General features: G+C 40.9%; 1 protein-coding gene across 5 annotated transcripts in view; it reads left to right on the forward strand.

Annotated features, from left to right (window-relative positions):
* Nucleotides 1-27,975, forward strand: part of LOC6032411 (ankyrin repeat and BTB/POZ domain-containing protein 2) — a 168,861-nt gene that overhangs the window by 137,560 nt on the left and 3,326 nt on the right. Inside the window, exons 1-6 of one of the 5 annotated variants that reach the window (XM_038254498.1) lie at nucleotides 9,497-9,519; nucleotides 21,202-22,625; nucleotides 22,754-25,256; nucleotides 25,318-25,856; nucleotides 25,920-26,158; nucleotides 26,228-26,660. In XM_038254498.1, coding sequence (XP_038110426.1) covers nucleotides 21,424-22,625; nucleotides 22,754-25,256; nucleotides 25,318-25,856; nucleotides 25,920-26,158; nucleotides 26,228-26,660 — 4,916 coding nt within the window. In that variant the 5' untranslated portion in view covers nucleotides 9,497-9,519; nucleotides 21,202-21,423. Of the gene's footprint in view, nucleotides 1-9,496; nucleotides 9,520-10,580; nucleotides 10,665-20,649; nucleotides 22,626-22,753; nucleotides 25,257-25,317; nucleotides 25,857-25,919; nucleotides 26,159-26,227; nucleotides 26,661-27,975 lie in introns of those variants that run through there. The other 4 variants (XM_038254497.1, XM_038254499.1, XM_038254500.1 and 1 more) reach the window with 4 other exon arrangements.

Below are 27,975 nucleotides of genomic sequence, written 5' to 3' on the forward strand. Positions count from 1 at the left end.
CGAGCGTTTCCACTCAGTCGGCCAAGATCTGCTTAATGGACAAAAAGGTGGCGAGTGGTAGTGTCACGGGTTGGCATTAGCTAGTGACGGCGACGACAATGCCGTTAATGATCTATAAACGTTACATCGTGGTGTTGGAACGACTGCCCAAGATCCGGCTGGAAGGAAGTAAGTACCACGGGCTGAAATAGTGGGAAAGATCGTAAAAATATTAACCCTTTTGGGGCGACTGTCATTTTTTTTGCAAAAAATATTCTATAAGAATGAATTGAACCTTATTGACAATCTATCTATATATATAAAAAAAATTCAACGGTTTTGTTCGAACGCTACTAATTGGCACTTTGGCCACTCTGGAACCGATTCCGGAGTATCGGCAAATTGTATGGAGGAAGTTACGTAAAATCATAGGGTAAATATACCCTTTCTAATCAAACACCTATATTCGTCATATGGAGAGTTTGATGCTCGATTAAAGCTCCAAAAATACTATTTAGGCTGTAAACTTACCAGCAACAGCACCGCCTCGAGTAAGCACGCAAATGTATGCCACTTACTGGCCAAAAAGATCAAATTTAATGCACTTTTGATCATAATTTCTATTTTGCGAGACCATTTCTCATCATTTTGGTGGCACACACATCCACACGCAAGATCAGAGGTTAACTGCTTAACGAAAGTCGCCATCAATATCTTTTCACTTGCGCTAACGATTTCAAAGCGCTTAAGATATAAAATTGCTTCCAACTACCAGCAACATGTTCTTTTGACCGTTACTTAGTCACTCACTTGAAAAATAATCCCGAAACATGTAAATAATTAGCAAGCGCCATCAAAAAAACAAACGCGCTAAGTCTTTTGACGTTTCAATTTTGACCATCCATTCCAATCGAAGGCTGAAGAAAACCGAGCGAGAAGCGAAGGCAAATAAAGAACAAATGGTGGCCACCAACACCACCAGCAGCGCTTGTGGTGTTGCCAGGAAACTTTCTCTATAAATGCTACTTTTCGTGAGTGTTCGCTCAAAATTTCATCAATTTTGGCAGCACGAAGCAGACCCAAACGAGCGTTGGAAGAAAAAAAGAACTAAGCTGAAAATAGAAAAATGGGCGTGGCCCAATGCACACGACTGATTAGAATGCGTTTTTGAAATATTTTTTAAAATGCTTGTAAAAGGAATAGCATGACTTTTAATAAAAGTGAAAATAAACAGAAATGTTCACAAAAAGTTGCTCTACTCGTTGGTGTACTTGGTCTTATTGAATTTTAAGGAACACTCCAGATTATCCAGTATCAATCAAACAAGACCGCTTATTAGGCTTAAAATGGGTTTATTTACCCTATTTTGATCACAGGAGGCTGAAAAAGCAAAAAATCAAAAATGTCAACAAGCAAAAATAAGGCAGAACGAAGTTTGTCGGGTGAGGCTTGTATAATATAATGATAATAGAATGTTTGTATCTTGACAACACCTGTTTTAATAGATTTATTATTAATATTTTTGGAAAATTTTATTTTTTCCGAGCACTGCCGAATGATGTTTTACCATTTTCAAAAAATTATCAAAAAGTTGAAAAAAGTTGACGAAGGCACCAAATCAATCAGATGATTAGTTTTCAAGTTACCGATTTTTTTTTTAATTACCACAGCAAATAAAGTAGTAATCCAGCTGCGTGTAAAAGGCCTGGGTGTTAAATAATTTTTGCATTATTCTGTGAAATTCTGTGTAATATTACATCCTGAAATATGTAGCCCATCAGTATGGGAAACCTACTTGACCGAAATGTGAAGCTCACATATACGTTTATCCTTTACATTTTTCATCGGTCTGATGGCCGAGCGGGCTAAGGCGCCAGTCCTTACTGTAGGTGATGGGTTTGAGTCCCGTCGGCTGCATTTTTTTTTTGTGTTTACAAAAATTGTACATGTAGCGTGTAATATTAAGTGTTTGTTTTTTAGGTGATGTGCATGCTTTTGCATGCGATTCTATCATCGGATTTTTTGCTGTGTATCTTTTCTGTAAGCTGTAAGAATTGTATAAATTAACAAAAAAAAGATAATAAAAGGTTTTTGGATACAGAGAAAATACCAACAAATGTTAAATGAAGAGAGAAAAAAAAACAAGAAAAAAAAACAATTTTCTCATGAGCCTTTTTGAGAATAGTGTGCACGGTAAAAAATAATTTTAATTGCTTTTTGAGTATTTTTGGAGTCGGTGGTGAGGTTGTTTGCTTCTCACCCCGGTCGGCAATTTCTTCAAATTAATATTATTATAGTAGTTAAACAAATCTCTTTTGTACAAAATATCTGTCTTAAAAAATCTCAGTTCTATGCTTACAATTTGGTTCTAGCTGATGTTGCCATGTAATAAAAAAATAATTTGTAATGTTTCTACATATAAGTAAAAACTATCACATTAAATAATAAAATGTAGATAAATTTTGAGAACTATCAAATCCAGTTTTAAAATATTGATGTCAAAACTTTATTCAACTAAGCCCCGACAGGGCTACTTCCACCTAAATCCATCGTTCAACTAGTCTGAAGCTTTTTTTTTCGCTCCCCAAACTCGCGTAAATTTAATGGCTAGATGGACTTTTAAAATTGCACCACACTTCAATTATATTCTAGACGGAGGCAACCCCCTTAGACCGACTTTAAGCGAAACCCGCGGCGGGGTGTCGAAGTTATTTTTTTTAGAAGCGCCATTAAGGTTCGTTCCTAAGCCTCTTTCAATGAAGGTTTCCTGCCGTTTTCACAAATTGACCCATTTTCAGTTAGCTGCACTTTGCTGCCTGGCATCTCACGGCTTTGTTTGGTGCTAACAAAGTCAATATCTTGGCATTTTAGGAGTGGAAGACCCCCGTTTTTTCGGATGTGCGTGGTCAGTTTCCCCCGCGCAGTTGGAGTTGATTTTCGGAAGATATCACGCGATTGTTGCGGCGTGTTTCCGTCTAGGGTAATTTTAAGGTGAGAGACCACAACAAAAAAGATGGCACGGTGAAAATCTGATAATTCTAGCCAAATTTAGTACGGTGAGAACTTTTGCCATAACCCAGGGAGTCAGGGGCATTGTCTTGATTGAGATGCTTGGGTAACGACTTTAAGTGGTTTGCTATAATGGGAAGGGTATTTTTTCGAAAAGGTTAACAGCAGTCTTCCAGAAAATTAAGTGCCACAATTTACAATTGTTGAACTACCAGAAATGCTCGCTAAATGTGACCAAATCACACATAAGGAAATGATAAGCATAAAAGCGACCATTCATAACCACCGTTTTGCAAGAAAATTGTCCAATTTACCGCAATTCCGACGAGTGCCAAAAAGCATGCAAACCAGTTCATCGCTAATTCAGTTTTTATGAAACAAAAACACACGTTAACACCTCGATAATTCGGTTCCATTAGCCGCGGTTACTGCTGCAGTTCCCAATCCAATTCAGCGCCAATCAGGCGCATAATCGGCGCGCGCTGTGATGCGTTGAAAATCTGACAAACATCTCGTTGCTGCTGCTGCAGATGATGATGAGTCGATTGATAACGGTACCCGCCCCCGGCACCAGATTCCATTAAGAAGAGCCACCGCGCCGAATCAAACAATTACGTCGTGTCCCCGCGGACAAATTTTTCACGCGATTACTTGGAATTCGAGATTCGCAACGGTTTCGCGCGCCAAGCGCCGATAATTTGCGAAACCGCTGGAATGTGGGATTGTGAGAGGGTGGTCAAAATTGAGCACAATAATGATTTCTGGTTTTAGAAAATATAATTTCTAATCGGTTTTAAATTGTAAGAAAGGGTTGTCTATCTAATAATTGTTTAAAAGTGGTCAGATCGGGCCAAAATGATTATGAACAACATAAGTGAACTTGATGTTGAAAATGGAGTCTGCGATCAGCAGAGCAGCGATTCAGACGTGCGTCCCTCACACACCAAAAAAGTGCTAAAAAGTGCAAAAAATGCCTCACGGCAAGAAAAAGAGGCGGTCCTCACCAGCAGGATCGGCAGATTTGAAGAAGCTAAAGAATGCCGAAGCGCTACCTGCAAAGCCAGGCAGTTTGAGCAAGGACGCTCAAAATTCGTCTGGAAACCAGTTCGCTACCCTCCCTGTGGACGTGAGCGAGAAGGAAGAATTTGAACGACGGGAAAAGTTGCCACCCATTTTGTGAAAACATCGTCATCGGATTCGGTGCGAAAGTGGCTGACCGGGTTTATCAAATCTGGTGCTTTACGAGCTTCCATTCGCTTGTGTGCTGATGGACTCAAAATTCTGCTACCTACCAGAAAGGATTACAACTACGTTCGGGATTTCCTGAACAACACAAAGATTGAATACTACAGCCATGACGATCCAGGTAAACGCCCCATGAAACAGGTCCTCCGAGGCCTGTACGACATGGATGTGAGTGTGCTGAAAGAAGAGCTCAAAACTCTTAAGTTGAACGTGATCGAAGTCTTCAAGATGACGAGACACAACAAGGACATCAAGTATCGTGATCAACTGTACCTGGTTCATCTCGAGAAAGGATCGACAACGCCGTCTGAGCTGAAAGCAGTTCGGGCAATTTTCAATATCATCGTGACTTGGGAACGTTATCGTCCAGTGCACCGTGACGTGACGCAGTGTTCGAACTGTTTGCAGTTTGGGCATGGTGGAAGGAACTGTTTCATCAAGAGTCGTTGTGCAACCTGCGGAGGTGAGCACAAAACACAAGCTTGCGAAACAATCAACGAGAACATCGAAGCGAAATGCTTCAATTGCGGCGGCGACCATTCTACCAAGTTTGTTTGTAAAGTTTCGGCAGCAAGCGACGACGAGGCACCAACCAAATCGTCGCAAAACACCACCAACTTTCACGGACGTGGATTTTCCTGCTTTGGCGTCGCCAGGAGCGGGGTCTGCTCGAGTGGCTCCAAATCTGCAGCCATTGCCGTTGAATCAGCGGCAAAAAGTTGCAGAGAATACAACACCTCCAGGATTCAGTCAGCAACCGAGGGAAAACCAACCAACATCAACGGATGAAGGCAGTAGTGACCTGTTTTCGCCACAAGAACTTTTGAACATTTTCATCGAGATGACAACAACACTGCGTGGTTGCAAAACTCGTGCGGAACAAGTAAGAACGCTTGGAGCATTCATCTTAAAATACAGTTCGTAGTTTACTCGTTCTAGTGATTTTGAATATTTCAATGAATTAGTTTTTTTAGTTTTAAGTTAGGATTAGTTGTTAAAGTGATTTTTTTTTTCTTTTTTACCCAAATGTATTCGATTCAATACAATAATGTAAAACAATTTAAAGCAAATAAATGAATCTGAACAGTTAATAATAAAACGAAAAATACAACAAAGATGAAGAGCATTTAGCCATACCACTTAGAATGTAAATCAAATGTAATTATTATAAGAAAGTTCAATAAAGACATATTTAATTTCAAAAAAAAAATGATGTTGAAAATTGTGAACTTAGACACCCATATTTCATGATCAAAAAACTGCTCTAGAATAACTGGTCGGCTATATTCCTGGTTTCACCGGTGTAGCTGGAACCGGTTCCAGAGTGGACAGGTCAAAATGATTTTGGGCATCATGAATGATCTTCATGGTGCAAATAGTAAACTTTGACACTCATATTGCATGATTAAAAATAATTTGGGAATAACTGCATGGGTCGCCATATTCCGGGTTCCACTGGGGTACCTGAAATCGGTCCCGAATTGACCAAATCAGTCTAAAAACGGTTCTAGTGATCATAAATGCAAATGATTTTGAAAGCGTTGGAACTTGATTGCTGTTTTGAAGATTTTTTATGGGGTTATTGACCACTCTGCAGGTTCCCCGGATTTCCCCGAACCCGGTTCTGGTTGGCCAGTGACCACCAAAACATTCCCAAAGACTAGTTTTAAGTTGGTGTTTAAAAATCATGAATTTTGCATTTATGAATAGGGTAGGGTAGTCATCAATGAGACACTTTTGGTTTTTAAACTTCAACGATTTTTGTATTTTTTTCTTTAGTATATTTTAAAGAACTTTTTGTTGCATTTTCTTTCTTTTAGTTTGTTCTAACATTGACCAAAATATGAGATCGATCTGACGTCTACAGTCAGAGTTATTCAACTGTCTCATTGTAGACGCACTTGGCAGGAACATTGAGACAGCTGGGGAACAATGAGACACTCTACAAAAATCAATACTTTTCTAGTAAAACATCATGCTTTAATATTGTTCCATTGCAGGTGACTTGCTTTGAATATATTCAAGCAATTTTGTCAACATGAAACTTCAATTTACAAAAGTTATACTAAAAAGTATTTAAATTTTGTAAAATCCATATATTTTATCAAATAACTTTATATTTTTGGTTAAATGAAGTTCAAACTCAATAAATATGCCAAAAATCACTTCTAATTCATGTTTTGAAAGATTTCCACAGATTTTGAAAAGTTTAATGAAGAAAAATCAAAGTGTCTCATTGTTACCCATGGGTAGAAAAGAGTGGGGAACAATGAGACAGCCCTGGATTCTGGGTATATTCTAAATTTTGGTCAAACCCAATAAAAGGACATTGTAGCCCAACTTATGCCCTGTAAAATGACGAAAGAAATTTGGAGAAATATTAGTTTTTGTGTTAATGGCAGCCTATGAGCGAAAATGTAATTTTTAGTCATAATTTACTATTACACCCCAGAATCAAACATGTATGAATAACTTTACAAGGGAGCATCCATAACCAAAGCCACAATTATAGCAGACGTGTATCTAGTAGACACACCTTTCCCCCAAATATGAGCCTGATTGATTGAAACTACGTCTTGTGAGAGCCATTTTATCATTGTTCCCCGTGTCTCATTGATGACTACTCTACCCTACTTTGCAAATATATAAATACTTTGAATCATTTGCATTTATGAATACAAAAAACATATGTTTTGTATGGTAATTGTCCACGAGGGGAGGGGGTTCACGTGGTTAAGGGTTTGTTCAAATATTACGTCCAGAGATTTTCGAGATTTCAGACCCCCCTCCCCCCTGTCACGCACTTTTCATATACCTTTAACATGAGCTGTCACAAACCCCAGACCTCCCCCTCCCTCTATTCATGGACGTAATTTTTGAACGAACCCTAATGGATGGTCCCTTTTCAATTTGTTGACCAATGTTAATTATTTAATTTACTAGATTTTTCAAAGCATTTTTTTTCAAATTTTTACAAATAAATTATTCGAAAAGCGGGTTTTGAATTCTAAATCAAATGTTTATCAAGTAAAATTAAAAAAAAGTAGTATATTGAATTATAAATTGTATGATTGATTATGCCTGAAAAAAGTTTCATACATTTCATGAGAATTTGATTTCAGAAATTTCTAAATTTATATTTTATATAAAAATTAGTTTAACCACCAAACCTCTTTGTCACATCACAGTGCAGTGTTTCGTAAGCCGTTCCAATGACCATATCGATTATTATCAATCCAGATCATCAGTTGGACACCCCGAAAAGCTCATACGCTTTAATGAGTGTCAGCTGGCCAGCAGTGTGCTCGGTGCAGTTTGTTTGCGAAACCGTGCTGCACATTCAAAACAACGTTTAAAAAGCACTTTTGCAAACAGTTTTCTCTCTCCGTTGCTGGTTTGCCGCCGCCTGGTTTCACCTTCATGATATTGAACCACTTATTTGGACGGCTGCTCTCTGCTCACGTGGTTGCGGTATACTCTTGGTCATGGAAATCTCACACAAAATATCACTTTCGATCGGCTGCAGGCCGACCATTCGAAAGGGATGAAAAGGTTGAACAGTTCAAAATGGACGATTGATTGCAAATACTCACACGTACTCGCGCACACACACACACATTGAGACACCCCCTTTTTCCAGTTAATAACATAATTACAGCACCGTGCAAGCTGCGGCGAGGAAACGCACTTCCACCCCTGAAACCTTTCGACTGGTTTGGTTTGGTTGAGCTTGCTTTCCATCAAACAACCCCACGCTGCCGCAGCGCAACGCGCTGCCAAGAGATCTTTGAAGATTGACGAAGATCATCATCTGCGATCGCATGAACTCAACTTTCATTCAGGGTTGCAGATCATCACGCAGCTCAAAAGAGGCATCTTGCAAGGTGATTTTTACAGTCTGTAGTTTTATTTTTTCAATGTGATTTAATTTTATTGGTTATGTAAAAAAATTTAAACTCAAATTATAAAGATTCTCTATATCCCTTCCACGTGGATTGTTCAAGTTCATCTTGATGCAGAAGATAAGAATTTTCTTAATGCGATGCTTCTATTATATATTTTAGACGATGTGCCATCCAATCTGTGATGCTATGAGAACGGCTATATCATTTTTGAAGAATAGATAGTTAGAATATGCGCGTGGAGGAACATTAGGGCATTTACATCAGGCATTTACAAAATAGTTCAAAAACCCGAATTGTTCTTCACGAAGATACTAGCCAGTACAAATCCAACAATCGATGGGTTAATTTGCGTTCTGACAAATTATTTGTTGAAATTAACTAAACGATGAGCTGTTTAAATAGTTTAACTATTTTTTTAACAATATTTTTTTTTAGCTGTCTCAGCTAAGATTTTAGTCAGGACGAATAAATCGCAAAATGTAATACAAAAATCTGGATTTCGTCATGTCACAAAATTGCAAATACTTTACAAAACCGTGCAATCAAACAAGTTGCTATGAATTTATATATACTGTTCTTGTAACGAAACGTGATTTGCCATGACCCTCACTTTAGCTTATAGCAAGCCCAGTTCCTTTAAACATTCCTAAAATAAGTCCCACATCACCCGAACTCATCGATTTGCAAGGGAAGTTAACGGTGCACATCAACCAGAGCTTTAGCACCCAGATTTGTGTTACAGACATTTTAGTATCTTCAAAACTAAGGGAACTATCGATATAATTTTTGATTCATCCCCTAAGGTGCAGTCTACCAAATAATTTATAACAGAGTTTGACTATTTTTACAATCACATTTTTGCAGGATTGGGTCCGTAAGTTTGATTATTTTGGTAAAAGAAGACAACAACTTCCTTGGTTGCTGTGCACCCTTAATGCTACAAATCAATTACTTTTTCCAGCATTTCTTCATTAACCCTTCGTTTCTTCGGTTAGCTCACGCTCATGTGGCGAACCAACGAGCCATACCCAAGTGAGAAAAAGCCCTCTTCCCACAACTTCTTCTCACACTCAATAGACACTTTTCCTCAACCGTGTTAAAACCAACTCGCTCAGCTCAGCTCAGCTGCCAGGTGAAATGTGCGCACCCTTTTCCTAACCTCAACGCGTGAGAGTGAGAGACTTCAACTCCCTGAAGTCTCGGCGCTACTCCCCGCGAAGCTTCCAACGGTCGGGAAAAATAAACAAAATAGCAAATAAACAACCTCGGCCACTTCACCACCGCCAAGCTAGAGAGCTACAATTTATTACAATTTCAGGCGGTTCAGTTGGCTTCGGGCTTTCGCGGAGGCAGCACACGGCGTTAGAGCGCAGCGTCACAGGTCTTCGTCAAGAGACGGGCTTAGATTTTCTTCTGAGCTGCGAGGTTATCTAAGCGATCGCGTCTTCTTCGCGAGCGCGCGCGTGCCAATATCTACCAATTACGCTGATTGAGGACGTTTTTCGGCGGTCGCGAATTTGGTTAAGTGCATTAGCTGGCGTTGCATCATCGCGAGTGGCCGCGGATTGAGGGTATTTGGGGGTCTTCAAAAGTGACCGTTCGGGACCCAGATGAGGATAATTACAGGGGTTGACGATCGGTCGAAAAGGCCCATTGCGGTGTGAGGAGTTCGTGAGAAGTCACTTTCCGGTCCAAGACCCGGATCCGCGTGAGTGGTTCGAAGTCCTGAACAACATGTGTCGCAATACGCTGCGCGGTTAAACGTTCTGTGTTTATGCAAATTACCTGCAAGAAGTGATTGTTGGGTCAGCAGCAGCTGATCGGTAACCGATTAGAGGCGACTTAAACCAAGAAAAAGGAAACCGCCAAGTGTGACCAACGCCGCAGCAAAGCAGCCGGTCACAGATTGATTAACTGTACGCGATAGTGTCGTGAGCTCGCGGAGATCTGCGAGGTAATCCGTAGGCCAAGAACAACGCGCCGAACCTCCGCGCCAAGTTCACATACGAACAGCCAAGTACCGTGTCTAATTGAGTGGAAAAGCTGTGTTCGTAGGAGGCAGAAATTAGTGCAACGTCGATAAAGCAGAATCCCGTGAGGGGAGGGGAGGAATGTTAGCGTTAGCGCTCAATTGAATTAAAACGTTTGTCGCGAACTCGTGTGATTGAAGCATAATGAACGTCGGCTGAAGTTTCGCGCCGCCAAGAAGTGGATGCTGCGAGCTGCGAGTCAAGCACGCCGGATCAAACTGTTCAAGTGCTGTACAGTGTAGTGGTGGCGATCTTGACGAGGTTGAAGAGATTTTTGTGTGAATCGGAAAAGCGTGAAGCGAAACCGATTCGTGAGACGACCGGTTGGATGTGATTATTAGTTTCGTCGGGGGGTTCATGTGCGGTGTGTGTTCGTCAAACCGGAAAGAGACCTAGACCCCTTAACCGGATGGGCGACTGCCGCTGTTGATGGACGGTGCGACTTAATTGGATGGAACTAAAGTCAGCAAACGCCTGCAACGCTTGACGTGAAGTGGTGTGTAGCGGATCTAAGAAATCCGACCGTGGAGTTCTGACGACCACGTCGTCGTCTAGCGTGTGTGTGTGTGTGTGTGGTTCGTTGTTCTACCCCAAGACACCTCATTATGCTACCTCACAGGAGTTGAGCTGGAAGCTGGAGCTGCGAGCAGAGTGCGGTAGGCCAATTAGCATCGGTCCCCAGCTTCTTTTCTTTAATTAGAATAAACCGAGCTGCAAAAGTCAATTTCGGACGGAGCTTGACGTACCGTCAGATTTGAGATGCTTGTTAAATGTAATGTACGTTGAGGAGACCGGTGTGGTTCGTTATGGGAGCGAGTTTGGGCCCCCTCTAGAACGAACGTGTGATTGATGTGAACTATGGTGATCCCAAGAGGGAAAAAGGTAACGGATTCAGAAATTCTTTGCCTTCCAAGAACAATATATCGGAGCGGCGGAGTAGATAAAACACGGTGGGAATCGATGGGTGAAGTGATGGTCTCTATCCCTCTCTTTTGGGAAAATAAAGTGAACATGTTTTCGGGTTCGATTGTCCAAACAAATGGAATGTTTGCACTCGCTTAGAGGGTTCTTAAAAAGAGAAATTTCGTTCGGTACTTTGTGACTATTTCGATATTTGAAAAAAAGGCCTACATGGCAAGAAAAAAAAATGATTTTAGCAACATATAAATTCGACTACCGTTAACTGGGGTGACTTTGATAGCCCGGGGTGACATTGATAGAAATTTGATTTGGCCACTAATTTTGATACATCCAATGTAACAGTCACATTTTTGCATATATGTTCGATAATAAGCTATCCCTTAATGCTTACATACTCAAAATTCTCAAAAATGTTTAGATATTAATTTGACGAGCATTTGAAAAACCTATCAAAGTCACCCCAGTTTACGGTACTTAATTTATTCACCTTCAGTAATAAAATAAGTTCATGAATCATTTAACTTTCAACCCAATAAGGGTTTTAACACAACTATTCTAAATTTAAGAAATTATTTTTATCGAAAAGGATCGAAAAAAAAATGTTTCGGTGATATCGCGAGTTGCAAAAATATTACTAATTAGGTGACATTGACTCATTAACTCATTTTTTCACAAAATTTAAACGGCCTCTTAACTATATTTCAATAACCAGCAATTCAATCAACAAAGTATAGAAACTGTGTACTTTTCCTGCATGAACTGTTTTTAATTTGTATATAAAAATTATAATTTATTGCAGAAAATCCTAAAAATGCCTATAACTTAAAAAAATTACCAAACGCATGTTCGATTTCAAATTCGAATTTTCATCAAAAAATGGGTTTTAAATTTAATATTGTTTGACAATATTTTCGATTTCTCAAAAAATCACTTTTGTGTCAAAAAATCATATCGCCGATGCAAGATTTATTTCAAATGAAAAAAATCGAAAAATATATATTTTGAGAATTCAACTTTTAGGCTATTGCAAATATTTTTTGAAGTTTGTGTCCCTCGACTCTGATTAAATGCGAGGAGAGGGTGCGGCGAACAAATTAAAAATAATATTAAATTTTAAAAGACATGCCATGGTTACAACCTTTCAATGAAAAAGCAATGAATTTAAATGCATTTTACACCAATCCAGTTGTTTTGCAATCACTAGGTAGTTTTAAAAATATCTAAGTATTGACGACATTTTATTTTCCTCGGAGGAAAAAAACATTTTGCGGTTGTTCACCGGAATTTCACCAAAATTTAAATTATTTTTGAACGAGCCCAAACATTCTAAATATGCCAAAGACAATCAATCTGAATTTATTTTCTCTGATACAGATTTCCCAATATTCACATGCCCATTTTGTGTAACTAGCCCACAATTCTGTATGAAAAAACTTGTGGTGCAAAATGGCTTCTTTAACATTGTTTTGATTACAAAATATAAAAAAATAGAAAATATTTGAACAAAAATCTAAAAAATTGCTGCGAAAATGTAGAAATTTACTCATTTTTCATTTTTTTGTTTTTGTTTGAATCGTTTGTACAATTTCGCGTAAAGTTCTAGTATTTTTCGAAAAGCATCAAAATATAATATTTTGATGTTAATAAACGAAGTGTTTTTGTAAAAAAAAATCATTAAAACTTTGGGCTTAGAAAGCTAAGAAAGAAGGCAGGATCGATTCTGATTTGTTCACGTGATATAAAATCTAGAATACTTTCAAAAAGTAGATAAAAACTAAACCATTTGCTCTGATAACAAATGATAAATTTCCTTTTGTTAAAATGATTATATATTGTTTACAACATGAAAATTTCAGCTGCTTAGGGATTTTATATTTATATTTTATGGATGTGCAATTTATGTTTTTCTTAGTTTTGAGGAGTTTTGCAAACATTTGGATAGTTGCCTGCAATGTTTTGAAAAAATGTCGCTTCAAAATTTATAAAATTATACCTTTTAATCAAATTTACACCCTTCTGCCGAAATATCATAAATTACTTAAAACTCGATAACTGTTATGCTTCTGCTCAAGTGTGAAATTCTGAATTATCTGAAAAAATAAAATTATTCTGTTAAGTTTTAAATCTGTTTTTAACTGCGATCTAAAATTTAAAGATATGGCATAATTAGATTCAAAGTAAAAAAAGGACTGGGAATGTGTTTTAAAGTTTCAAAACGGAAAAATGTCGTTTGCAACAAATTAATAATGTTTTAACATATTTGAAAACAAAATCATGGCCCAAAAAAACCGTTTTGTGTAGGTTAACTAAACCAGATCAACCATCCCAAATCCAATCAAGTTAGTTACAACTCTAATCGTTGCACGTGCAGAGTGCGTAAGCACCACCTGGGTCAAGTGTTGCCAGCAATGCAATGTTTCACAAATTGATCGGCATTCATTCATGAATCAACTTCCCCAGCCAAATGGCCGATTAATGATTGCAAACCACTCGTTTAAGATGATAACGCGCAGATCCGCCAAACTCGTTGATATCTGCATTTGAGAAAAAAAAACCTGAGCAAAAAGCACTCATTTGAAAAAATGACGAATAGCCGCGAGGAAAAAAGCCACGAATCAAGTTGTAAATTGTAGAGTAGACTGAGCGAACGCAAAAAAAAAATTAAATAAATGTTGAACAACTAAAAAAACGTTTGCGACCTCACCTCAATCAGAAACAACAAACCTGCCAAACATCAGACTATAAAGCTGAAAAGTCCGGTGCATTTTTTGCGCTTGTACTGTATTATTTCGTTGATGTTTTTCATTATGGACCCTCTTTAGCAGGATTAGGGGAAATGGTGGGGGAGGTGTGGTTTTGCTATAACCGATTAGGTAATACGCCGGCAACTTAGGAAAATTAAAATAATAAGTGCAAAACTGCTACAAGAGCTTCACGCGCGTCGAAGCCTATTCTCTGCGCAGAAGAGGTGAGGCAGAGAGGCAGAGATAGTGAATGATGGCGAAATTATGCTATTTGTTATAGTTAATTGAGAACATGCATTTTTTTCTGTTCGAGCGCGAAGCTCTAGACTGACTGGCTGGCACGCTGGCGGTGGTGGTATGTGAGTCTATAAATTAGCGAAAATTGGTCGAACAGCAAACAAAAAAAACGCTGACCAGCAAACAACCTACAATCGAACCGCAAATGCCGAACCTGGAAGCCGCGACTTGTTTGTTTTGCTGCAGGGCAAAACGTGTCAAAAAAAACCTTAAGACAAACGGTAACAAACATGGTTGCACTAATTGGAGATTAATAAACGGGGCATTCCGGTGCGGTGGGTTCAATATGAGTGGGCTAGCAATTTATCGTTCGATCGCACATAATCAGGTGATTAATTTGAATTATTAGTTTGAAATAAACTATTTTATTTGTCATATGTTGAGATATTGAACAAATTTTTACTTTCATATGGATCATTTCTTAAACCGATTTGTTTCATTGACTTTTGATCTGATGTGAACCTTTATCACCTTGAACATTTAACAACAGTTAGTAACAATATTTTGCTCTTTTTTTCAAATTTTTAAATTTTGGTTACAAATATCCTAAGTTTAAGTTATGTTTAATCCCATGATTTGGTTTTGATTGCTTTGTTTCATCAATCCCATAATTTTGGCTAGTTTTAAAAATCTTGTTTAATTTGATTTAATTACTTATAGACAAGGTCATTTTTGGCACGTTTTCGTAACACTCCCATTAAATAAATAAAAACAAACATACGGATATATTAAACCGAAGCAATAGGAGAGTTCAATTTTGGACGTGTTTTTCAATAACATATTCGTAATAATTTCTGTTATTACTCAAAATTTGTTAACCCAGTGCACAGTGGTCCAGAACGCAAAATTAAGTGGAAAATGGATTTTCCGAAAAATTGTGAAGTTTTGGAGCTTTGGTGTCTTCAGAAGAGTTGTTGCAAATAGAAAGGGGCAACTTTTGATTTGGTTGAAAATTAGGGTGGTTCACGATTAGGGTGATTTTGAAAATCTAACTTTTCAGGAATATTTTTGGGAATTTTTTCGTCTTCTAAAAAGTTGTTGGACTTGCCAATTCAAGCAACTTTGTCGAAGACACCAACATTTTATCTCGTAATATACGCCTTCTACGACCAAATTTATTGATAGCATCTGAGCAAACCTTCAAAAATCAGTTTTTTGAACGTGGCAATTCAGGGTTAAGTTTTAGAGAAAAGTGATGTTGGAGGCACTTTTGTAACTCTAAAAAACGAACATTTTTCTTATTTGACATGCCAATTTGGACTTAAGGATCAAAAGTTACAGCCATTTTAAGGTAAAAATGATGCAAATTTAAAACTTGAATATCTCAAAAAGGCGCAAGCCAAATTTTAAGCACCAGGTTGCATTTGAAAGAGGAGATCCAGCACTACAAACGCTGAACAAATCTCAGGGGTGTTTTCCTTTAAACTCGAGATATCTTTATTTGAAAAAGTCTTATTTGAGCAATTCTCGCTGAAACCGTCCCACTAGATGCACATGTTCTCAAATCGTGACGGCAATGTTCTCATTCGATTCAGCGCACCAAAAAACCATAAGAACAACCTTCGAACCAATGAAAATGTCAGCCGTTAGCCACCTGTAAATAAAAACATGTTTTGAACAATGGATTTTTTCGAAAAAATGCCCTAATTTGAAGAAATGATATCTCCCAAAATACATTACCAAACATCAAAAACTTATATATCGTTGGAAAGGTAATCGCGAGGGCTTTCTATCGCACTTTGATAAACATTTGAAAAATTATTTTTTCAAGGGTAATTTTAAGGGTTTTTGGGAAACTTACTCTTAATTTTGAATTTTGACCGTGTTCGCAACCACTTATCATTACGCAGCCAATTTCATTCGAAAGATTGGACGATTTTGCATAAAATCAACTTGAGAAAAGTAGTGTAATGAAATAGTTTTCGTATAGTTATTAGCGGATGAAAGAAATTGGTAAAATTTCAGTTAAAAATAATCAAAGCTCAGACTTCAGAAATGAGGCTTATTTACAGGCAAAACAAAGCAGGATTGTATTTGAGCCGAATATACAGTCATCTGAGGCAAATCTGGACATGTAGGATGAATAGGGACAGCTATTTCAACTATGCTTTCACTCATTAGATCATATTTTTAATTTGTTTATGTAAAAGCATACATAAACAAACAAGTTTCTAAATTTGAAGCTTTTAAGTACTCTGAAAACTAATGTCCTTACTTAGACAGTAGTCTCGATTCGCCACATTTCACTGAAGTAATATTTTATGTACAGAATTTGTTTCAGGAAGGTCTGCTTTATTTGTATAACCTCAATCGTACACATAAAAGTACAAAGTTGAAATCAATATTTTTTGATCAAGTTAAAATTTGGTGGGACTGTTGATACCATCAAAACTAGCAAGAAACTCGATTTTCGTCCAAATCGAACTACGCCCTTTTATTTGACACTACCCCAAAGTTTTGCTTTTTTTTTGCAAACAATGTTAAAAACCTTCATTTTCAAACTGCTATATCTCTAAAACCGCAAGTAATACAAAGTCGAGCAAGAAATTCACTAGAAAGATAATTTTACGTAGAATTTATAGGTGTAGTCTGTTTTTCAATTAAAACTATTTTCAGTGTATTTATGTTGCGCAAATGAAAACTTAATACATAGTTTTCCTATTAAGAGCAATTAAATTTAAAGTTGAATGAAACCCAACATATTTTTTGCATTAAATAGAGAAGAGCGGGGCAAAGGTACGCACCTAGTGACAATCATTCTGTCACCGACCATACAATATTTTTTATTCGATGTATATACAAAATGGTACCCCTATCACTTGCCTTCAAAACGTAGTACCTAGGTACTACGTTTTACCTCAAATCGCTTTTATGTCGAGAACTAGGCAATTACCATAAAAAAAATTAAGTGCGTAGCTTTGCACCGTATGTGGGGCAAAGGGATTTTTATTTTTTTTTTGTTTTTAAAGTTAATTTTCCATACAGTATTCATAGGGGGGTTGTTATTTACCCCAAATAAAGATAAATTTATCGTAAATTGACTTGTGTCAAATAAAAGGGCGTAGTTCGATTTGGACGAAAATCGAGTTTCTTGCTAGTTTTGATGGTATCAACAGCCCCACCAAATTTTAACTTGATCAAAAAATATTGATTTCAACTTTGCACTTTTATGTGTACGATTGAGGTTATACAAATAAAGCAGACCTTCCTGAAACAAATTCTGTACATAAAATATTACTTCAGTGAAATGTGGCGAATCGAGACTACTGTCTAAGTAAGGACATTAGTTTTCAGAGTACTTAAAAGCTTCAAATTTAGAAACTTGTTTGTTTATGTATGCTTTTACATAAACAAATTAAAAATATGATCTAATGAGTGAAAGCATAGTTGAAATAGCTGTCCCTATTCATCCTACATGTCCAGATTTGCCTCAGATGACTGTATATTCGGCTCAAATACAATCCTGCTTTGTTTTGCCTGTAAATAAGCCTCATTTCTGAAGTCTGAGCTTTGATTATTTTTAACTGAAATTTTACCAATTTCTTTCATCCGCTAATAACTATACGAAAACTATTTCATTACACTACTTTTCTCAAGTTGATTTTATGCAAAATCGTCCAATCTTTCGAATGAAATTGGCTGCGTAATGATAAGTGGTTGCGAACACGGTCAAAATTCAAAATTAAGAGTAAGTTTCCAAAAACCCTTAAAATTACCCTTGAAAAATAATTTTTCAAATGTTTATCAAAGTGCGATAGAAAGCCCTCGCGATTACCTTTCCAACGATATATAAGTTTTTGATGTTTGGTAATGTATTTTGGGAGATATCATTTCTTCAAATTAGGGCATTTTTTCGAAAAAATCCATTGTTCAAAACATGTTTTTATTTACAGGTGGCTAACGGCTGACATTTTCATTGGTTCGAAGGTTGTTCTTATGGTTTTTTGGTGCGCTGAATCGAATGAGAACATTGCCGTCACGATTTGAGAACATGTGCATCTAGTGGGACGGTTTCAGCGAGAATTGCTCATTTTCAAGGGAAAACCATATGGGACCACCCTAACAAAATTCGAAAATATTCCAAATATATGTTTTTCCATGTAATTTTGCTCACTGAATCTGAATCTGCCCTCATAATTGAGCCAAATTGTCAACTAATCGATTTTTTGTTATATTTTGGGTTTCCATGTACAATTATCATTTAAAATCATTTAATTAAAATGCATTTTTGAGCGCTTTTTAACATGATTGAATCAGTTTATACATATTTGAACTTTTGTAAATTTTAAATCTGCAATACCACAGAAAGTTTTTTTCTAAAAAAAAATCTTCTTCAAAATTAGTAATTTTTAAAACTAATGACTGAATAACAATTGTACTGTTTCCTTACCCCGTTTTTTTATTCATCCATCCTTTCAAATTACCTTGACAATCTAATCCAATTTTTAATCCTATTAATAAATCAAAGAACTAGTAATACAATTAAAAAATTATGAATTGACTTAATCCACCTATGTGGTTGGTGCCTTCCTCACTCCTGACAAAAAATGGTAAGACAAAAGATTCGGGAATGATTTTATTCCGAGTAATTAACAAAGATCCGTCCTCAAAAATTATGTCAATTTCACCTTAAGGTTTATAGTTCAGTTATATTTAAGTATTAGAAGATACAAAAGGAATATTAAAACATTAAATATACGCTCAAAAACGCTCATATAATGCATCTCTTTCTCTTTTCAATTATGCGACGTTCTAAAGAGTTGACTGCATCACATTCTGCCGCAAGCCAACCCGTGTTGCACCGTTCACTCGTTGAAGTCACCAACGCGAAATTGGTTTCGACTTTATTACATGAATTTTACATTCGTACCAACTTCAGCGTCCAAGTCGGCCGCGCGTGCTCACTCCACACTGCACAGTGGTCCAGATCGCAAAATTAAGTGGAAAATGGATTTTCCGAAAAATGGTGACGTTTTGGAGCTTTGGTGTCTTCAGAAGAGTTGTTGCAAATGGAAAGGGGCAACTTTTGGTTTGGTTTAAAATTAGGGTGGTTCACGATTAGGGTGATTTTGAAAATCTAACTTTTCAGGAATATTTTTGGGAATTTTTATGTCTTGTAAAAAGTTGTTGGGCTGGCCAATTCAAGCAACTTTGTCGAAGACACCAAAATTTTATCTCGTAATCTACGACTTCTATGACCAAATTTATAGAAAGCATCTGAGCAAACCTTCAAAAATCAGTTTTTTGAACGTGGCAATTCAGGGTTAACTTTTAGAGAAAAGTGATATTCGGAGCACTTTTAGAGCTCTACAAAACGAACATTTTCATTTTTGACATGTCAATTTGGACTTAAGGGTCAAAGCTACAGCCATTTAAGGTAAAAAGATGCAAATTTAAAACTTAAATATCTCGAAATGGCGCAAGCCAAATTGCAAGCACTAGGTTGCATTTGAAAGAGGAGATCTAGCACTACAAACGCTGAACAAATCTCAGGGGTGTTTTTCTTTAAATTTGAGATATCTTCATTTGAAAAAGTCTAATTTTCAAGGGAAAACCATATGGGACCACCCTAACGAAATTCGAAAACTGTCCAAATATATGTTTTTCAATGTAATTTTGCCCGCTGAATCTGAATCTGTCCTCAGAATTGAGCCAAAATGTCAACAAATCGATTTTTGGTCATATTTTGGGTTTCCATGTAAAATTATCATTTAAACCCAAAATATGACCAAAAATCGATTTGTTGACATTTTGGCTCAATTCTGAGGACAGATTCAGATTCAGCGGGCAAAATTACATGGAAAAACATATATTTGGACAGTTTTCGAATTTCGTTAGGGTGGTCCCATATGGTTTTCCCTTGAAAATTAGACTTTTTCAAATGAAGATATCTCAAATTTAAAGAAAAACACCCCTGAGATTTTTTCAGCGTTTGTAGTGCTAGATCTCCTCTTTCAAATGCAACCTAGTGCTTGCAATTTGGCTTGCGCCATTTCGAGATATTTAAGTTTTAAATTTGCATCTTTTTTACCTTAAAATGGCTGTAGCTTTTGACCCTTAAGTCCAAATTGACATGTCAAAAAATGAAAATGTGTGTTTTGTAGAGCTCTAAAAGTGCTCCGAATATCACTTTTCTCTAAAAGTTAACCCTGAATTGCCACGTTCAAAAAACTGATTTTTGAAGGTTTGCTCAGATGCTTTCTATAAATTTGGTCATAGAAGTCGTAGATTACGAGATAAAATTTTGGTGTCTTCGACAAAGTTGCTTGAATTGGCCAGCCCAAAACTTTTACAAGACATAAAATTCCCAAAAATATTCCTGAAAAGTTAGATTTTCAAAATCACCCTAATCGTGAACCACCCTAATTTTAAACCAAACCAAAAGTTGCCCCTTTCCATTTGCAACAACTCTTCTGAAGACACCAAAGCTCCAAAACGTCACCATTTTTCGGAAAATCCATTTTCCACTTAATTTTGCGATCTGGACCACTGTGCACTGTATTGCGGGTTGCGCGCCGTCCCAGACTGCATGGCTTAAATTATAGAAAAGGAAATGCCCGCATGAGTTGCAGCACGCAGCTCAGAATGCCCGCTGACTGCATTTCTTGTTATGCGAACATTGTGGAATGATGTATGGAGTCGCTACGCTCGGTTCAGCCGATAGATTTATTCGACAGGTTGTCTGACATTAATCTTTCCGAGCTAATTTTTGTGAGGGTTTGTAACAATTGTACTGATTTGCGTTGTATTCTGGGGTCGACCTCAAAAAGAGCGATCATATTTTGTCCCCCCAGCTGCAGACCGAATTTATGTAGAGCCCACTCCAGCTTCCTGCTCTGAATACCTGTCAATTTCATAACACTGTACAATAAAACGTGGCGGCAGCGGCCACTTGCTGCTCACGAAAGGGTCCACCGTTATTGAAATTAATGTGTTGCTTTCGGCACATGGCCTGGTCTGGCACGTCATGGCAATGTGCGCGCACTGACCACTCACTACAGTCGCCTGGGCGCGTAATGCGGTTGCTGTCCGAAATAATTTAGCTAATACATTTTAACTTACATTTTGCAGCTAGCAGTGTAGTGGGTAGTGCACATGGCCGAGTTGTAAGTGCAATTTCCCGACGATTTTGTTGAGCTTTTTTTTGCTGCGCCCTCCCTCATGAGTTGAAACCACGCGGACCATTTGGCCACGGAAGGCTGGAAATGAAAGCGAAAATGCTTGTCGGACAGCGGCGTAACGCGGCTGTAACCCTTCCGACGGCCTGACCAACGACCAGACGACGTCAGCAGCATGACTTGTACGGAAGACTGCACCTGCAGTCTGTGTCGGGAGCTACGCGGATACAAGCTCAAGGTGAAACCGACGTCGAGCAAGGCGGAACGATCTTCCGGGGGTGCGTCGGCAGCGGCCATCGAAAAAGGGCCGCCGCCCTCCTCCGGGGGTTCCAAGTATTGCAAAAATAGCAAGCTCAGTCGCAACGATAACTTCATCCTGAAGAGACGCATGTCCTCCGACTACAACAAGGAGGGCCGCCATGGTGCAGGTGCCGCGGCACCATCGGTGGGCGCATCCTCCACGGAAATTAGCTACGACTTTCCGGAACAGACGGCCGCGGCTCGAGCGCAGAACCGCATGAAAAAAGCCCAAAGCTACAACGAGATCTCGTGCTTTGCCAAAGTCAACCGAAACCGCTACAGCGGAGGCGTCATGGAGCCCAAAATGATCAAAAGTACCAACAACCTCACCGAAGAGGACGACTACTTCAGCTATCTACCTCCATCGCCACCGCCGTCGGTTTCCGCATCAACCCAAAACCTCAAGAACAAAATCGAAAAGCAAAAGGACCACAAAGTCATCATCTACTTCGGTGACACGATCGCCCACCAGAAGAAGAACGACAAACCCAAACCAGCCGCCCCAACGCCACCCCCACCAAAGGTCACCGAACTCAACGTCTTCCACGCGCAACGACTCTGCGAAGAAACGGCCGAAGCCCAGTTCCGTCGACAGAACTCTATCATCTTGAAACCAAAGCGCAAAGATGCACCCACAGATCCACCGAAACCCGGCAAAGAGTTCATGCAACAGCTCAAATCGGTCCTCCAGGAAAAGAACAAATCCGGCACCACAGCCGACCCCATGGGACCAGGCTGCTCGGCAACTGTTGTCATAACCCAAAAGAAGGCACCTCCACCACCACCCCCGGAACCAAAGCCAGAATCCTCCAAACAAAACCACACCCAAGTGGTTGAGATTCGCCGCGTTGACAAAACCGTTGCCACCGAAGAACCTGCCGATCGTATGCTACCGTCGTACGTCGAGAGCGTGGTCAACGGGGTAATCAACATCAAGATCGAAGAAAGCTTCAAGGTCGCAACGGACATCGTTCAGGCCGTCTTCCAGAACGACACAAACGAGGACGGGTACGGATGTGCCGACGAAGACGTCGGCGATCCCTTCGATTGGAGCTTCGTCCAGAACTGGCGGGCACGGTAATGTAGTTAGATTAAGGTTTTTTTTTCTTTGTAATACACACTTGGTGAGCACATCCCTCTTTCTGAACTTGTCCATCGCAATCGTTGATCAGCATCTAACCCACAAACCTTTTCCACCCCTACAGACCTTCCGGCGCAAACGGGCACGTCAACTCGCCGTCCAACGGTGGCACCACCACCACCAGCTCCGGTGTCAACAGCTCCAGCGGCAACCTCCAAAATGGTGGCTCCAACGGACTCTCCCCGGGCAATCACTACATTGCCTCCTCGAACCCGGTCTCGTCCGGTCCCCGCATTCAAAGTCCCGCCGTGGCAACGCCAGCGCCGCGAATTTCCAAGGAGGTCGCCGTTCGGCCAGGAATCAACAGCGGTGGACAACAGCAAGATCCGCGCAACTACAGTCTGTCGCCGGTGCAGAGTCTGCAGCAGAGCGGGGACACGACCGTGTCCAGTACGACAAGCACCAACCACCACCAGCAGTTGTCGTACAACACGTCGGCGATGATCCCCGAGCGGGACGTGGGACCGAACAAGTTTGCCAACGGTAACTTGAAGCAGCTGCAGCATTCCGCTAACCAACACGGACCTCAGCATCAATCGGGTGGACCTCAACCAGGGCACCCACAAGGTCCCCATCGGGCCGTGTCCGGAGTAGCGAAACAAACCGTGCAGAGCTCACCGGTCAAGTCGCAACCGGCCATGATCAGCTCTGGGCTGGACAAAACCAACCTCAACAACAGTGCCAACGCGAACAACGCCAAGCAGCGGCTCAACGCTGCCAACGGTGTACTGAACTCGTCGACATCGTCCACCGAACCGCTGAACAGTAGCAGCAACAGTTCGAGCAACGCCAGCAGCGTTAGCCATCTGAAGCAACACTTTACCCAAAATCATCATGCCATGCAGTCATACCACCACCAGCAGTCCACCCAGCAAAACTCGCTAGGCGGTCCTCCCCAAAAGGGTCTAGGTATTACGCGAACCCATCACCACACGGGAACGCACGACTTCCGGGGGCTTCAGCGGGTCAACGAGTGTCACAGCTCGTCCGACGAGAACCGATCATCGGGTCACGCTTCCATGTCCGACACGGGTCACGGCAGTAGCTCCCCCGGTGGTAATCGAGCGAATGGACCGCTAGGTCCACTACCGGAAGATCGTCTGGCGGCCGGAGTGACCAACCGAAGTGCCCGTTCACGGGCCAGCACGAACCACTCCCGGTCTCGTCATCGGGCAACACCGGCGAAGATTCCGTGGGGCGGGGGAGGGCTTGAAGACATCAAGCTAGCTATTCAGCAGCTGACGATGCGGTCGCACACCAGTACCTCAACGTACAGCAGTTTAAGTGCCGGGTCGGAGAGTTCCGAACCGGAGCGTCGCTTGGGACGGTACAGTTCGCTGGAAACGGTCAACACTAACGTCACCAGCGCCGATGAGTTTGTTTGGGTGGACTCGCATAACCGGCTGGTGGAGTTACAGCATCCACCGTGGAGTCAGCATTGCGTTTTGAGAGTTCTACGATCAGGTCGATGCCGGGAACACTCGGAGAGGGTTTCGGTGGAAGCCGTTCCCAGGCTGGGTTACCTTCTGCAGCGAGCGTTAGTACGCGTTGCACGGGAAGTTCAACGGCTGTCGGGTAGCATAGGGTTGTGTTCAAAGCACGAGGTTTCCGGGGCGTTCAAGGTCGTTCTATCACCAGCTTTGGCGGATTCCTGCATCAAAGCATGTCTTCGAGCGGCCGCCATGTTTGCGGTTCCTGGTGATAGCGCACTGAAGCAAAGTAAGTCGGCGAGAGCTGGACTGCAGTTACCCGTGGGAAGATTCCATCGTTGGATGGCTGACGCAAGGTTGGGTAGATTCGTCCATGAGTACGCCGCGGTTTATTTGTGTGCAGGGTTGGAAAATCTGCTGGAGGAAATTTTCCTACAGTGTTTACCAACGGATCCTACGGCTACGCTGACGTCCAGCGGCTTGGAACATGCAATCGCTGGATCGGGTGATCTGTGGGGACTGTTGCAACCATACGCACACCTGAATGCAGGTCGTGTCGCGTCCGGAGCACTCACCATGCCACGTTGGGCTAGTCAATCGTCGATAAACTCAAACTCCCAAAGTCCTGCCCTGGAGCCGTGTCTGCTGACAACCTGTGTGGGAAGCCTGCACGAGCTGAAAGACCTCGTTAGTCGCGCCCAGCAGCGAAGTGGGCACATTACAATGTCCCAAGCGGCCCTCCGGGTGTTGTTCTACTTTATGCGCTGCTCACAGCTGGAGCACAACGACATCGGAGTCGCTACCAACGGTGGCGGTACCAACATCCAGGAGCTGTGTTACGAACGGGCTTACGTTGTGCTACCTCCACTGATTGAGTGGCTGCGGGTTTCGTCGGCTCATGCCGAGTATCGGCACGCCCTGCTGATCGACAAAGACGACATTATGCAGGCAGCCCGTCTGCTGCTACCCGGCGTTGACTGTCCTCCGCGGATGATCATGTCCGAAGAAGAGTTACCCTCGAAGAGACTTACCCTGTCCAGCCAAAGCATAGCTTCGTCGAACCACTCCGGTCAGACACAACCGCTGCACGGTTCACTGTCATCTAACTCGTCCACGTCAACCACCACCAGCAGTATTGTAAGTTGAGCGATCTTCAACCTTTGAACTTTGTCTAACGTTGAGTTTATTTATCTTTCAGGAGGACTCCAGCGAGTGCGGACGACGAGCGACGTACGCGCTAGCGTTCCGTTTGATGCTTACAGGTCGTGCCGAACTCCTGATCCAGGCCCTGTCCCTGATCCCACCAACGACGCGCTACGACACCCTGAACCACCAGGGTCTAACGGCACTGATGATCGCCTCGGTTCGTAACGATGAGGCGGCCATCCAGACGCTGCTGGATGCCGGCGCCGATCCAAACATCGAAGTCCCCTCCGTAACGCATCCCAACTGTCCGGCGATTCACCCCGAAACGCAACACTGGACGGCGGTTACGTTCGCGGCCTGCAAGGGCAACTACCAGGCACTGCGGATATTGCTGGAACGAGGTGCTCACGTTGAGGGCGGCGCCCGGTTGAGCGAGGACAAGTGTACGCTAACGCCGCTGCAGGTTGCCAGTGGAGGAGGGGTCGTCGAAGTCGTGTCGCTGCTACTAGCGCACGGAGCCCACGCGTTCCTGTCTACTCAGCTGAAGGATTCGCTGTGCTTCTCGGGAAGTGCGCAGCGAGGTTGCTACAGGTTAGTTGAAAAGCAGGTCGAACCCTTGGTTTCCCTCGTACTTACAAGGTCTTTACCCTACAGTGCAATCTCCGTGGCAGCCGCCCACGGTCAACGGGTATCGCTGCGGAAGCTACTGTCCCATCCACTTGCCCCCGGCAGCCGGGAAGTGCTCTCGCTGGAGGAAATGCTCGCCGAAGGGGACAGCACCAGCCGCAGCCAGCTGGAACGAAGCCAATCGGAAGCTCCACCGACGTTGAACAAAACGCAGATCAAAAGTCTTCAAGAGGCCATGTACCATAGCGCAGAGAATAACCATCTAGGTAATGCCTACGATACCCACGATCAACTCAATGCAAATCGATCAACAGCCGTTTCGTTCGAATGTCTAGATATAACCATTGAGCTACGCGCGTTGGGAGTTCCGTGGACACTGCACTGTTGGATGCACGCCCTGGCCGCGGCCCACGAGCTGCGGCTGGACGCCGTCATCGACCAGCTGCTGCAGGACTTTTTGCAGGTCTGTCCGGACGACTACAGCCAGCAGTTTGTGACCGAGTGTCTGCCGTTGCTGTTTAACATTTTCCGCTACAGCAAGGTACGTCCCCCAAATACGATAAGCATCTTGAAGCACCCAATTCTAACCGGGTTATTTTTCCGATTGCAGAAGGAAGGAACCACGCTGTTGCTGGCAGACATCTTTAGCACGTGCTTCGGCTGGGAACCGATCAAGCAGATCAAGGAACCGGTGCTGCAACCGTCCAACGGGTCCCGCATCGACCCCAAGTTTGTCAACAATCCCGAGCTGAGCGATGTGACGTTCAGGTGAGTGTTGGGTGGGGGGAGGGAAACGCCATGCGTCTCCATTGAACGATTTTGGAGGAGACGCATGATAGTTCAAAGCTTAGAACTATTGGTTGAACAGTTTTCAAGAGTTATATTTAAGAATTTTTGTTTGCTGGGTTTTAGGTATTGCCATAACAGAGAAACATGTCTCAGGCCAATGCTTGATTTCTTAGCAGAATGCGGAACTTTTGCTCTAATTTTTGTTTCCATACAAGCCACGTTATTATTGTTTTATTTTGATAATCATTTTAATACTGAAAGTTGGATTTTGTCCGTACTTTTTTCTTATAATTACAGTATGTAAAAAAAGTATTTACACCCCTTGGGCACTATGCACATTTTGTGATGAAACATGTAAAAAATTTAAAGTTTGACAGGAACCTAGTACTACGTTTTGTTCAGAAACTCATGCCAAACATTTTGCTTCAAAAAGCTCATGAAAAGATGATTTCTATAAAAAGTTATATAACAAATACTATTAAGAAAAAAAAAAAAAGGTGCAAAAAAAGTTTGTACACCTTTCGAAAAATTAACATAAATAATGTTATTTGTTGACAAATCACCATAAATCCAGTCTCCCAACTCGAAATAGGCATCCTTGACTGATTAAAAAAATAATTTGGATTGAATATAAAGTTTACTAACTACTTAGTATAAAAGTTTATATAACTCTGGAAATTCTATATAAAACTTATCTTAACTTAATTTTGAAATCTTCTAATTCAACTAAATGTAAATATATTACCATATAATTGCTAAATAAACATTTTGGAGTGGGTATAACACCGTTTTGGGGGTATTTGTATCGATAGAATAGATTTTTCGTTGGAATTTCGTACCAACCCGGAATTACGTCGTCGGAAAATCCGCCGGCATCCGAACCGGTCCACAATTCACAAGTCAACCTATGTGGAATCGGAAAGGGCAATTTCCGATCTTTTGATACCCAAACATCTAGGTTTTCTTTAAAACCTACGTTTTTAAATACCTGGGCAAAAAGTAAGTTTGATCCACGAGAACAAAAATTAAGAAATTCCATACATTTTTGGCAGGTTGCTCAAACGAAACCATAACAATGTTTTTGCTTAGGTATTTAAAAACGTGGGTTTTATAGAAAACCTGGATGTATGGGTATCAAAAGATCGGAAATTTTATGCCCTTTCTGATGCCACATAGGTTGACTTGTGAATTGAGGACCAGTTCAGATGCCGGCGGATTTTCCGACGACGTAATTCCGGGTTGGTACGAAATTCCAACGAAAAATCTATTCTATCGATACAAATACCCCCAAAAC

The sequence above is a fragment of the Culex quinquefasciatus genome, chromosome 2 (genome assembly GCF_015732765.1).
Source record: "Culex quinquefasciatus strain JHB chromosome 2, VPISU_Cqui_1.0_pri_paternal, whole genome shotgun sequence".
NCBI lineage: Eukaryota > Metazoa > Arthropoda > Insecta > Diptera > Culicidae > Culex > Culex quinquefasciatus.